The 14,122-nt window shown below is 36.9% G+C and overlaps 1 protein-coding gene across 2 annotated transcripts in view; it reads right to left on the bottom strand.

Annotated features, from left to right (window-relative positions):
• The window catches only part of COL3A1 (collagen type III alpha 1 chain), a 50,586-nt gene that overhangs the window by 9,421 nt on the left and 27,043 nt on the right, over positions 1-14,122 (bottom strand). For both annotated transcript variants that reach the window (XM_065669883.1, XM_065669884.1), the window contains 30 exons: positions 13,961-14,014; positions 13,755-13,808; positions 13,231-13,284; positions 12,693-12,737; positions 12,438-12,491; positions 12,187-12,231; positions 11,405-11,458; positions 10,819-10,917; positions 10,661-10,705; positions 10,471-10,569; positions 9,640-9,693; positions 9,392-9,499; positions 8,192-8,245; positions 7,973-8,071; positions 6,799-6,852; positions 6,315-6,413; positions 6,117-6,170; positions 5,935-5,988; positions 5,366-5,419; positions 4,945-4,998; positions 4,679-4,723; positions 4,489-4,587; positions 4,287-4,394; positions 3,685-3,738; positions 2,718-2,771; positions 2,574-2,627; positions 1,940-1,993; positions 1,530-1,637; positions 1,304-1,357; positions 723-776 (listed from right to left, as the gene is read on the bottom strand). In XM_065669883.1, coding sequence (XP_065525955.1) covers positions 723-776; positions 1,304-1,357; positions 1,530-1,637; positions 1,940-1,993; positions 2,574-2,627; positions 2,718-2,771; positions 3,685-3,738; positions 4,287-4,394; positions 4,489-4,587; positions 4,679-4,723; positions 4,945-4,998; positions 5,366-5,419; positions 5,935-5,988; positions 6,117-6,170; positions 6,315-6,413; positions 6,799-6,852; positions 7,973-8,071; positions 8,192-8,245; positions 9,392-9,499; positions 9,640-9,693; positions 10,471-10,569; positions 10,661-10,705; positions 10,819-10,917; positions 11,405-11,458; positions 12,187-12,231; positions 12,438-12,491; positions 12,693-12,737; positions 13,231-13,284; positions 13,755-13,808; positions 13,961-14,014 — 1,971 coding nt within the window. The remainder of the gene's footprint in view (positions 1-722; positions 777-1,303; positions 1,358-1,529; positions 1,638-1,939; positions 1,994-2,573; positions 2,628-2,717; positions 2,772-3,684; positions 3,739-4,286; positions 4,395-4,488; positions 4,588-4,678; positions 4,724-4,944; positions 4,999-5,365; positions 5,420-5,934; positions 5,989-6,116; positions 6,171-6,314; positions 6,414-6,798; positions 6,853-7,972; positions 8,072-8,191; positions 8,246-9,391; positions 9,500-9,639; positions 9,694-10,470; positions 10,570-10,660; positions 10,706-10,818; positions 10,918-11,404; positions 11,459-12,186; positions 12,232-12,437; positions 12,492-12,692; positions 12,738-13,230; positions 13,285-13,754; positions 13,809-13,960; positions 14,015-14,122) is intronic.

Below are 14,122 nucleotides of genomic sequence, written 5' to 3'. Positions count from 1 at the left end.
TATTGTCTTAATTTTTAAAGAATCAAAAATCAGAATCTTTTACTATAAGAGTCAAAAGTAGGCGCATGTTGAATACTATTATAAAACAGCTTTTCTTCAAAGATATTGTACAAAATATTGGAATTATCTGGTGCATCAGCATACATTTTTATAATAGGACTGCACACTGGTAGATTAAACTTCAGACGCAGGCCATATCATAAGACAAGAACTTTTGCTACAAGAATCTTTCCAAACTCCTCTGTCCCAACATAATGAAATCTTAATGTCATTCAGTGCTACAGGCAACTAAAAATAAAAATATCAACAGTGATCTACAAAATGTGGTTTTGAAAATGCACACCAATTCAAGATCCTGAGCTGAATATTTCTTGCATCATAAAAGAGCAAAAGACATATACCACTACCAGCAGTACTCAAGAATCTGATCCAGGAGAAGGACTCCACTAACTCTGATGGGCTTTGGAAAGCAAACCATAATAGAAGGAAGAGTATCAAGACAGTAAGTGAATGAACTGCTATTCCATATGAAATAAGAGGAGAGAAACTCTTTTTTGCAGATTTTTTTTTTCCTCCAAGTGCAAACATCATATTCAGGGTGCTTTTGATTATGTTACATTCATGTCAAGGCACCTACAACTTAATACAGTTTAATGTATTAACATATGTCTAAATATATCCGCAAGATAAGAATAAAAGAAAAGGGTGATAAGACAACTTACATTGCTACCAGGGGGACCAGGTAGACCACGAGCACCAGGGAAACCAGCAGCACCCTATAAGAGATCAATACTTTCAGTTGTCATTTTTCTTAAGATTGGAAAAATGTGAACAAATTGATTTTTATATAACAGCTAACTTGGAATTATATTTAGATGTTTTGCTTAAAACATGAATTAAATGTCCTGGAACTGAAGAAGAAGTTGAAAATATTTTAATTTTTATTTTCCCTTCAAGGGAAATATGTTCCTCAAAGGTAAACTAATGGGCTCTGAGAAACTTGGCAAGGGCAGCATATAAATCTAATTACAGTTGAGATGATAAACAATTTTACAGATTTGTGTCATTGAGCAAAAGCTATTTTGGCACCTTACTTATATTAAAATCAATGTAATTGAAATTACTAAACACCTCAACTTTAATTACTCTTTCTGGAACACTTTATTATTCTTTATTCTTTATTTATGCAAAATCATTCTTTATGCAGATTTTAAAGCCACTGAAGGTCTTATTTTGCATCGACCTGATGTTTTTTATAATAGATAAAGTTATTTATCAGTGATTAAGTCAAAGAGATACTCACAGGGCCTCCAGGAGATCCACGTTCTCCTTTTGTTCCTTGGGGACCAGGTGGACCCTACATGGAAGAAAACAGATAAAGCAAATGATTTGTTAAGTCAATTAAAATTATAGGAAGTGTCATTAAGTTTCAGGCAGTTCAAATGCTTACACTTGGGCCCAACCACCTTGAGGCTGAGGGAGAACTGAAGAAACCTCTCCTTTAGCAATGAGGAACAGGAATAACTTACTGGTGCACCAGGACCACCTTGTGGACCTGCAGCTCCTGGGGGTCCAGCCTCTCCTCTTAGACCAGGTGGGCCTCTTTCTCCTTTACCACCAGGTTCCCCATTTTGTCCCTGTAGAAAATTTGTGCCATTCCATTATGACTCAAAAATAGAGACGATATCATTGTCATAAGAAACCCTACTTTTCTGAAGGGAATTTAAATATAAAATTAAATGTGAATGAAGTTGAACTCTATTGGTCTAGCAGTACAGGAAGAGAAGCATAAAGAAATATTGCTGTATGTGTGACTGAGTACAGAAAGAGTATCAAATGAATCAAATATGTGTTACAAGTATGTATATTAAAGGAGTTACAGCAAGCCTTTCTGAGATGCAGGTGAGCTTAGAGAAACTAAACACTGACAATCACTTACTGGAGCTCCAGGAAAGCCAGCAGGTCCAGGAAGACCTTGTTCTCCACGTTCACCCTGTAGAAAACACATTCAGCAGTGGAAGATGCTAGAAAGATAGGCTTCAGTTTATAAGTTAGAGAACACTTCCATAAACAGCACTTTAGTTTCTTTATCTTATCAGCTTCTGGAAGAAAAACACCCAACCTAACCTGAGCTCCTGAGCTCTAAAAAGAGCTGTTCAGGATTTATCCAATAATTTATCTAAAGTGTTGACAAACTGATCTCAGTCACGCCTGCAAAACCCTGAGCACAATCCAAGGTGTTGCCCAGATGCAACTGAGATCCAAAAGTGCTGTCTTACCAATCTAAAAACTAAATGTAAGTATTTTTAAAAGTTTGCTTAACTGGAAGACAAGATGGAAACAACTGTTTCTGCATACTTGCCTTGACCTATCAGTGCAGCCCTCAAACCCCTTTACAATGTTAGAAGCACTGATTTTCTGAAATCCTTAGTGCCTGTAAATCCTGAGTCAACAAGAGTCAAATGTTCTTAGTTTTTTTGAACTCGAGCCTCATGTATTCCTCACAGGACAGGTACAACACCAATATCTATACCATGATAAAGTCACAGTGGGAGAAAAGTGCTATCACTTACAGGACCACCACGGGAACCCATTGGACCTGGGGCACCTGCTGGACCAGTCTCTCCCTGTAAGGAACAAAAATGATTACTAGGTGTTTTTCTTCTTTCCATGAGACAGTCACTGGTGTGACTCTTCCATCGTGGAAGATGCTTTACCTTGTCTCCAGGTGGGCCGGCAGGACCAGGAGGACCAATGGGACCTACATTACCCTAAACAATTAGAAAATTATATATTTTGTATCAAAATATGACAAGGTTAATTCCTCTGTTCTGTTCCATTTGTGCTTTAAAAACCAGCTTAAAATATTTAAATAGAAGTAAGTCTACAATGCCAAGGTGTTGTTGCACACACATTTTGGAATGACACTCCAAGATCACACCATTTTGCAGCACAAGAGAACTCCAATTAACTGATTTATTTTTTTTCCCCACCACATAAACCTAATTCAAACCTACCTGAAGTTAATAGGTCTTTTCAATGCTAGGCAAGTTATCCATGCTCAACATCTCTTGTCAGACTCCTTGACTTTTTTCTTCTTTGAGAATTTAACGTGTACCTTATGGTTCAAAATTAATTTTTTATATTTCCTCCAACTCATGCAAGCTGCATTTCTGTATTTGTCATCCCTCATTATTTTGATGCATATACTGCTTCCATTTACTCATTAGATACATGTGTATGTTTCAAGTGTCTATTTTATGTTTATATGCTATATAGGCATATAAATATATCACATATAGTAACCTGTAGAAGTATTCTCTATGAGAATACTTACTATCATAATGTCATTTGTGCTTCATTATAACCAGCATTTTCCCCATCAATCAGCTAGATTTAGGAAGCTAGTAACATTTTCTCTGCTTTCCCTCAAAAGCATTGTCCCAATTAATTGTATTTTTTTGGTTTAAAAAAAATCTATTATATCTACCAAAGAAGGTGTAATCACAAAATACTAGTATTAAGTTTAGTTTATGAAACTAGATTTGTACCACATGAATGAGATACAATGGGATTACTACTTTACCTCTCCTAGATGGTATGCACTGTTAAATTTAATCATTTTCTAAACATAGATTATGTGAAGCTAACTGAGTAACTGTTAGACGTTTAAAGACTACTCACCCTCTCTCCTCTTGCACCAGGAATGCCGTCAGCACCTTTTCCACCAGGTTCTCCCTAGCAAGCATAAGACAAACAAAAAGCATAAGCAAGAAAGCAAGAATAAGACAAGCACAGGGTGGGGAGAGAAGAATTAAAGCTTCTAGAAAAGAGAATCTGATACTGATGGTATCTCAATGACCACATTTACTTATTGTCATCATACAAATCTAAAACTGGGGATGACATTCTGACCAGTATTCAGCATCAGTTACTGAATAATTTGATGGAAAAAAGACCCAAATTGATTCAAAATGGAGTCTATGCCAAACTCTTTACCCCGGTACAAACTATTTTCATTCTTAATTAACTTCATTAAAACTATTTTGACGTACATCTCCCCTAAGAGACCTAGAACAGCAAAATATCTAGCATATACTAAAATAGTTGAAAAACCCTACATATTTTCAACATACAGGTCCCATATCACACTGCTAAATCAGCAGTACTGCTACACAGTCAGCGCCTCTGAAACAGGGACAAAAGTGAATATGTGAACAAACTCGGCATCATGTTGGAAGCTAACACCAAATTAGCATAAAATTAGCAGAGGGTTGGTGTGTTACCTTATCCCCTTTTGGTCCAGGACTTCCAGAAGCTCCTCTTTCCCCAGGCATTCCCTGTAAGCCAGGCAGCCCTGTGCCTCCAGGGGCACCAGGAGGTCCAGGAGGACCCTAAAGAGTAACAAGAAATTATTAGGAAAATAAAAAATAATATTCACCTGAATGCTAGACATAACAGCAGGAAAACAAGCAACTCTGTGGGTACCTTGGCACCTTCTGAACCAGCAGGACCTGGCCCACCTCTTGTTCCAGGAGGTCCTGGAGGACCCTGTGCACCACGTTCACCTGGGACACCATTTTCACCCTGTGACAAAGAAATGCATCATTCTCTGTTTCCAGGTTCATAGTTTGTTAACCTATTCTAGTCATTAAAGAAACTTTGCTGTATGATTTACCTTAGGGCCTGGGAATCCAGGTCCTCCAATATCACCTTTCGGCCCCTGTTTATGAGAAAATAAATGCAAGTTATCTGTGCACTTTATTTAATAAATCTGCATTGTGGTTGACACCCTGTTTCTCTCTTCTATTATTCCTAAAATCAGACTTCTCTGCTCTGCAGAGTGCTGTCTGAATTTGGAAGTGTAATCTAGGAAGACTTCTCATGTATTTTTTGTTACTTTAAAGGAAAAAAAAAAAAGAAAAAAAAGGAATCACTACTTACTGGTTCTCCAGGTTTTCCATTCTCTCCAGCTGGTCCTGGTCCACCAGGCAATCCCTATTGGAAGGGACTGTATTATCATCCAAATTACATAGATAAATCAGTAATTTCCCTATCTAGCAGACTTCTTTTTTTGACAGAAAGATGTGTGGCCAACTCATTACAATCTGTTACAAAGGAGGAGGTGCTAATTTGATAGCTGAAAAGTTCTATGTGACATAATTTACTGAGCTAGCCAGCTGGTTTGCAATTATGAAATATTTAAGCTGTAACTTACTGTCTTACTTCAAAATATGATGACATGCACTCTAATGAAATTGTTTAGATGCCCCTTCATTCCTCTCTGTATTGTTTCTGCTTCTTTTTTTTTTAGTCTATTAAAAAGACTAACATCAGAAATTAATAAACAATAAACACACAGCACCTGGAGGCCAGGTGGACCTGATGGTCCTGGTTCTCCTCTCTCCCCCGAAGCACCCTGGAATCAAACAAAAGACAAAAAGAAATTAGAACATTTCAACATGTGAACACCTTAACACCACCTCTAATCTATGCCTTTTTATTGTGGGCTGATGATGAAATTGCACAGTCCTAAAGACTAATATATCTTTGTGTTCTAGTGTTTCCTCTATTCACTCCAACAGTTAGACGTAATTCAGCAGAAACTTTGTACTTGATACTAGTGTAAAATGCTCTATATGCTAAATTGAACAATAATGCACGTCAATTTAAACAGCTGGTAGATTCCCAAGATGTCAATTGACTTTGCATTTCAGCTTACACCATGTATGCCTGAATCGGGTTTCTCCTTGATAAGTTTTGAGTACTAATTTATTAAAGGCAAAGAAGAGCTCTTTTATTTTTGTTCATAAAAGGAATTTTTTATATCATTAGAAATATTTTCCTTCCCTTAAATTTACAGTCACTCTTTGTAGATGCCAGATCACCTTGACAATAACTAGTAATTGCTTCTAATGGGACTACAACACTTACAGTAGGTCCAGGAGGACCTGGGAGGCCAACATCACCATTCTTCCCAGCAGGACCCTATACAAAGACAGAATTAGGCTATGGTTGTGGGCTAATATAATTTTTATAAGACTCACCAAATTATTATTAATATTACGTAATTATTAAATTATTATATAATTAAACAAAATGTTAATGAAACTTACAGGTGTTCCAGGTGGTCCACCGGGGCCTCTTTCTCCATTCTTACCTGGTGCACCCTTGCAAAAGAGGAAGATTACACTTGAAATATTACATACAATAACATAAAGCTGCAGTATGAGATAGCCCCTATACGGCGCAATTTATTTTAACATGTGACAGATCAAGCATAAACACAGGAGAAGTGGAGAAATTCCACTCACCTCATTGCCCTTAGGACCAGGGAAACCCATTACACCTGGTTGACCACGTGGGCCTGGAGGGCCAGGTGGACCAGAGCGGCCAGATTCACCCTGACTGCCCTGGGATAAGCAAAAAAGTAATTAAGACATGACATCTGATAAAAATGAATATCCATCTGATGTAAATGAATCTGAAATAAATGAATACCCAGGATATTAAATAGTGTCTGAGGGCGAGATCAGGCTAGGGACATTGTCGTTCAAAACTTATGTGTTTTGTGTTTCAACTAAGCTTCTGTCTACTCTGTCTCTTAAACAGTATGAAATGATAAGATTTGCAGAAGGTTATTAAAATGAGACAGCACGTAAAGTGATCTGGTGATTAAAAGAAACAAAAAAAGAGACAATTAATCTGACTGTGATGACAACCTGCCATGTAGACACTGTCGAGTCTGAGTAAGGTCACTAGGAGGACTAGTATAAAATATTTGTGCAATGTACATACTGGAGGGCCAGGCTTCCCATCACTTCCAGGGCTTCCAGGAATTCCAGGCAAACCCTACAATTGAAAAAATAATTGTTATTCTTCAGTTTAAAAAACGTATTATTAAGTTACAATATATAAATATATGAAAATACATTTTAAAATACTTGCTTAATTTTAACCTTTTTAATAAACAGTAAAACTCTTCCCATTCTACCCCCATCCCATTAAAGGGAAAAATGAGAGAAGCAAAAAAAATCTTTTGTTAGAAGTTCACTGCTTTCTCTGAAAATCATTGTATATAATCAAAGCATTGGATATTAATCAACATACGAAACCACTGTGTTCTTACATTATTTGGGAAGAAAACTAATTTCAGATGGTAAAATCAAGGAATGAAACAATTTTGACTATGTACCTTTACTTAAAAGCAGCATAATTTATAACATAGTTTAGTTAACTTGTTTTGGTTTTAAATATTTTTTGTGTTATAATTGAAGTAATTAATTTACATTTCCAATGAAATCTTGTTAGCTCCCAGAAGCCTGCAGTCAAGCTGACTTTTGAGTTTAAATTTATTGTCAGCAGTTTCTAGTTTTTAGTATAGTTCACAATGTTGTTACATCCTGTACATACTATGCCATATGTTATCTATCTCTGAAAATCTATGAAAACCTGACCAAAAGCTTATTTATTTTAATTGCAAATAAGCAATAAATGTAATACTTCAGTGTATTGAAATATAGCTATTCATGTATAATTTAAATGTTACATTTATGCCTATTAAATAATAATTTAAATAAAAATAAACACAATAGGACAAATAAGTATTAAATATAATAATCATAGTGTACTTTATACTAAATGATAAAATTTTCTAAAATGTAAACAGATAATACAGAAACTCATCCAATGCTAATTCACATTAAAGTAATCTCATGATAGCGCATGGCATACTCTAAGAACAGGGGATCATGTTCAGCTTCATCTAAGCTTCCACACTCACTTGTGACAGGTGTTACCTGAATTCTCCATGTATCTGCATGGTTATCTATTGCACTATGAATATATGTACCCTACCCAAAGGAATTAACAGAAAAAAAATTCTAATGGGCCTCCGCTATTGCATCAGCTCAGATAAGGCATCCCTAATAGAGTGTATCTATCTCATTTTCTTGGAGACATCTTGTCTTACTCTCATTCCGGGAAGCCCTGGGCCGCCATCTTGTCCACGTTCTCCTGCGGGTCCACTGGGGCCAGGAGGACCTGGACTACCACGTTCTCCTGCAGGCCCCTAAAAAAGATGTTGAAATTAACAGCAAGGAAATCAGTATCATATTGAACATTAAATTGTCCATTCGAATTCAATGGATTTTCCAGAAGTTTCAGGGTTTTTTTAGAGAAAGACTTTTACCTTTTCACCTGGAAGTCCATTGCTACCGGGTAAGCCACGGAAACCAGGGGAGCCCTGACGAACAAAAGAACAGAATATGTATTATAGGCAGTGTGACTTAGTAATAGCAACTGTTATTTTTTGTAAGGTATTTAGCAGTAGACATATTATTATGAAAATTTATTAAATAAATAGATGGCAATGACCTTACACTCTATCAAGAAACTACAAAATTATTGTCTCTCTGGACATAACCCTCCTGTTTAAATCATAGCCTGTCCTCCATTGTTTTTAGCCTGCTCTGTGTTATTTTATGAGTTACATAAATTCATACCAAAAATAACACATCCAGTCTTGAACAGTTATTTTCTTCTATTTCAATACTGAAAAGAGCTCTATTGTATTGTTTCAATATTTGTATTTACTACTATCTTCGCTGCTTACAAGAAATGTGAATTATAAAAAAAGATGAAATGCATGATCAATTTGTTCACTGTGCTTCTTTGATTTCACCATAGCTTCAGCAAATAATAGAATCAATTATTAAATTAGGAGTTATAAGTAGATCAGCAAAATTTCCTTGGGAACAGAAATCTAAAATTTGTAAGAATGTTGTTATTTATTTTGCTGAATAAACAAATTCACAAATTCCTTTGTGAGAATGCTTTTTTGAAAGTTATTGAAGCTATTGGCAAAAAAAAACCCTGTTGGCAGTAAAGATGCTCAAACACAGACAACCTGACAACAACTTTGTCATTGACATTATTAACATTTCAGAACTATTGACAATGTTGACATAGACATATCCTGAATGTAGAAAAAAATTGCATTAATTTCAATTTCCAGAGCTGAAATTTTGTGAATGTGATTTTGTTAACTAGAAGTAATTTTGAAATTTATATTTTTTCCCCCATGTAGTTCTCACAGTTTATTGTTGCTTTTCAGCACAAATCTTTCAATACAACTTCCAGTTACATAAGATCCCTGCTGCTTCAATATTAAAACTCCAAATAATTTAATGTATTTCAGAGTGGGATAGAGAGAAGTGCTGTGATTCATACGAAGAACTAGATATGAATTCCTCCCAGTTTTGTAACTCAGTTTCACATCTGGATTTTGCTGAGAATAGATATGGAGCAACATTTCTCCTCAAACAGTTTGGAATACCGGAGTATGATGTCTATGAACTCAAAATGTACATGTCCATCCACAGAAGCTTACCCTTTCGCCAGGGGTACCAGGTACGCCATTCTGGCCAGGTTCACCATTTGCACCTCTTTTGCCTTCTTCACCAGGAGGTCCAGGAGCACCTGGGGTGCCATTTTCACCCTAGCAACAATAAAGAAACCGGCCTACCAGTGAAGTGAGAAGTCTCAACACACAACCTGCACTTGGGTTTTGCATGAGGAATGATTCAGGGTTCAGACTTCCTTAGAATAAGTCTCTGCATGCATTTTAATATCACTTACACGCTCGCCTTTTGGGCCCGGCTCTCCTTTTGCACCATCCTTACCAGGTTCTCCCTAGACAGGAAAAAATCCCATTCAAATAATGTGTTGCAACAGGCTATTATCCTAGAGCTACTAGATGTAGTAAAATACTAAGAAGTAGACATAATATCTTTCAAATTATGGATTCATTTTTATTATTTCACATTTTGCAAAGGAATAAGTATGCACTGGTTGAACCTGAATGTGGGATGCACAGGTCTCCTTAAAAATCTAATAAATGAAAGAACTGATACAATCTTAAACACCACTGAGTAAAATGATATGACTGTTTCTAGCTATTTTGGATATCACTAGGATTCTTAAAGTCCTTGAGTATTTTCTCTGACAATAAACTATATGCATTGTAAGGCTGCCAGAAAAGAACCTGCTGGGGCAAGTGACAGTATAAGAGTAGGTACAATTTTCTAGGTATAGTGGACTGTGGACTCAGCCAATGTAAATTTAAACAGGTTTAACTGGGATTTTAAAACAACGGATTTTGTCTAATGTAGCTGGGTTTAGACAAGCTATTTCTTTGTTCTGTGTTTCTGAATTGATAGATAATTTAGGAAAGCAAGTAAATATTACCATTTATGTATAATTTATATATATAGTAATATACACATACCTGAAAGATAAATATCCTATATATTTATAAAAATAATTGCCTATTGTTATTATAAAAAAAAAACATTAGACCATCTCAAGTAAATGGGACAAATTCAATGTTTGGGTTTTCTTTTAATGGTATGAGAACTATTTCCACCATATTTGTTCGTAAACCTATTGTGATGAATATTAGTAACTCACCGGACTGCCTTTTGCTCCAGGGTTTCCACTTGTACCTGGAGGACCAGGAAGACCACGACCCCCTGGTAGACCAGGAGCACCGGGAATACCAGAAGGTCCCTGCAGAGAATGAACAGCAGGTGTGGATGAAGAGAGCATGGCATTTCTGGACTCTGCCGAGTCCAAAGACAATGATATGAAGACTACCCACCATTTCACCCTTGTTGCCAGGGCTTCCAGCTCTTCCAGGAGGGCCCTGAGAAAAACAAATGTATAAATAACCAGTGCTGGTAACCTAGAACTAAACCAAAGGACATGTAGGTCTTTCTGAAGTGCAGGCTGGCATATCACTTCTCAGCTCCCATGTACCTGAGGCCCTGGTGGCCCAGCATGACCTTGAGGACCAGGTTCTCCTCTCTCTCCAGGACTACCACTAGAACCAGCAGGACCAGGAGGACCAGCTTCACCCTGTGGAGAAACAGTAAAAGGAGAAAATGAATGCATTTTAGCCTTGTCTTCAGGGCAATCAGTGTTAGCTTCATGATTTCTTCCTCTGCTCTGCTATCTTCATAATTTGGGACAAATTATCATTACCACCTGAGTGCAAGAGCCAGATCAGCTCTGTGCTGAAGCACAAAGTACCCACTGCACTCCAGCCAGCACATACTGCACAGCTCCTCTGGTTGTGGGAAGTTCAATTGAGCCCCTCCCATTATGCAACATAAAGCATTGGGTCTACCACCTAATAGTATTTTAGTGTGGATATTAATGAAGATGATGAGTATAGGGTTTGTCTCCTGGGATGAATATGAAAACACATCAGTTCTAGGCTTGCAACCAGTGTAATAACAGCCAGGAAATGGAGGACTTAGAAAATAAAGTTGTATAATGGCGTAAGCTGGCTAACTAGAGAGAGGACCAAATGCTATATTAGTATGCATTGTTAGTGGAATACCTTAAAACCTGGAGAGCCTGGAAATCCTGCAGTTCCAGGGGGACCTGGGGGACCCTTAAAAGTGAAAGAAATATTATTCGTGTGAAAGGTAAAAGCCATATGGAATTAACCTTAAATTAAAAAAAAAATATTTTATTATGGGATTTTTCTCTGAGTAAGGAAACATCTGGCAAAATAGCAAATGTAATTCATGCTGTAGAAGGTGAAGTTTGGCTAGTCCTAAAATATTACATCTACATCTTACTTGCCCTGACTTTTACATGTTCAGCTAAATTTCTGTGTGCAAATTAAAAAAACCCTATGAAAAATATCATTAAAGAGATTAAGTTATAAAAAATGTTCAACATTTGTTCTAATTATAGAAAGGTGTAGGAGGGAAAAAAAGCCAATATAGCTATGAGATACACAAGTGAACATGATCAGGTTTCTAGGCAGATGGGAAAGAAAAAGTTTTGCCCAATTTAGACAGTTAAATAATGTATCTGATAAGACAATTTGATCAGCATAGATAACAGCAGTTCTATTAATCTATATGTTCTCTGACAATAACCTGGTTTTGGATTTGTGCATTTTCTAATTTACAGGGTTAAAGCTCTCCTATTGCACTGCACGTTTCAAGTATCCCATCCAATACAGTTATGAAATATAATTAATTAAAGTGCTCATGCTTAAACCACTGCAACCTCAGTCTCGGATTTGCTAGCATTGCAGAACATCAGCTAGAAGCAACAAGACGTGAGTAACACAAATACTTAAAATCAAACATTTGTAAGTCATCTTACAGGTGGGCCTGCTGCTCCTGGAGATCCATCTTTGCCATGGGTACCCTACAGAAAGAAGAGAGGTGTGGTGATGAGAACTATCCAGGACACAGAATGTATGATTTTCATGTATGATTTTACAGACACTATATAGTTTTCTAATCCTTTTCATTACAACTGTTTTAAAGTAAAACTATGACATCAGAATTCTCAACATATTGAAACAAAATATGTGATGCTTCCGGATAAGATAAACAGCTGCAATTACTTACAGGGCCACCAGGATTCCCAGGTCTTCCTCTTTCACCAGCTGGACCTCTTGGTCCCTAGAAAACAGAAAGTGAGTCAGTTAGGTGGCTTCTAAAATAATATGGTGGAGCAAAGAGACATTGCTCTTATTTGCATATCTCAGTGTTGTTCAATGAATGCAGTGGCGTAATTATACTTGAAAGAAATATGAGTAACTCTGTTAATCAGGAAGTGCCAGTAGCACTTCCATTTAAATACTATAGGATACACATATTTACCGGTTGGCCCGGCGCTCCATTTGCTCCAGGAAGACCAGTTTCACCCTGTTATGGAAAGAAAACACTAATGGCAGACTGAACTTTGGTGAGGACATTTTTTGGTTTATTCAAGAGGAAGAGACATGAAAATGAGACAACTCCTCTCTACATGATGCTCAGTGTCATCAGCATGAACTGAGGTCTGTGAGGTCTGAGAAGTCTAAACAAGTGCCAGGACAAAATACTTAAATAGAAAAAAAAAAAAAAAAAAAGCAGGAAGTCCCGTTCCTTCAATATTATGCAATAAAGTCAGCTGGTCCAGGCATTTCCTTTCATTTTGGAATCTCATCTTTAATACAGCTACAAAATCAGCACATGATGTAGTTCAGAATGTCTTACTCTTTGGAATGATTCTCGGTTCTTTTCATGGAGATATTATATGACTTTCTTTAATGTTTGATGGACTTTTAGAATTGTGTAATATGCAAAGCATACCTATAAAATAAATGGTAGAAGGTATTACTGTACCTATTACAAAGATGATGCTACAGTTTTTTACCTTTGGACCAGGAGCACCGCTGTCACCTTTGGCACCATCTTTTCCATCAAAACCCTGTGGGAAAGGTAAACTGTGAATACACACACACACACACATATATATATATTTGTGAATAGTATTCATCTTACATTCTGGAAAACTTAATTCCTCTCAGCCAAATATTAAGCTTCAAGACAAACTCATATAAAGGGGCGTATTTTTAATGGTGAGCGCTACCTGCTATTGGAACATTTTTTGAAACAACAATTCTGAACCCTCCATCTCTCCATGGTTATTAGTTAAGAGTGGATGCTTTTCTGGAAAGCATGCTTCAGCCCAGCATTTGGGATGAAGCTTTACAATTGAGATAACTAGATAAAATTTAAGGCCTTTGTTATAGAATGTCAGATTGCATTGTCCAGAAATTGGCCTTTAATTCTATGATTCAGTCTCTTTAGCTGGGAATTGATGACTGAAAGAGCACAACAGTGCAACACCATAGTAGAGTAACAAAGTCAGATATACTCAATATACTCAGTACTTACTCGTTGACCTTTCATCCCAGGCATTCCAGGCATTCCAGGGTGTCCTTTGTGACCCTGAACACACAAATATAGATTAATAAATCACATACTTACTGTATTAAGGACACAAGCAAATGTTCATTGTGTGTCATGTTCACGCAACTAACTTAAACTGGGAGAACAAAACCTTGATTAGGAGACCACTGTTACTGGGGGCTTTTCCATACCGGTAGTCCAGGGATTCCACGGTCTCCATTTCTGCCTGGCCTTCCAGGTTCTCCCTATTGAAAGAAAGTGATTTTTTTTTGGCTGTTTTGCTACTGTTTCAGTTACTGGCAAAGATACAACCCTAGTAGATCAAGGTGACGTGGAATAACCAGATGAAACTC

The sequence above is a fragment of the Lathamus discolor genome, chromosome 3, assembly GCF_037157495.1.
Source record: "Lathamus discolor isolate bLatDis1 chromosome 3, bLatDis1.hap1, whole genome shotgun sequence".
In the NCBI taxonomy this organism is placed as follows: Eukaryota; Metazoa; Chordata; class Aves; order Psittaciformes; family Psittacidae; genus Lathamus; species Lathamus discolor.
The sequence above is the reverse complement of the archived record's forward strand: the minus strand, read 5'-3'. Positions and strand labels throughout refer to the sequence as shown.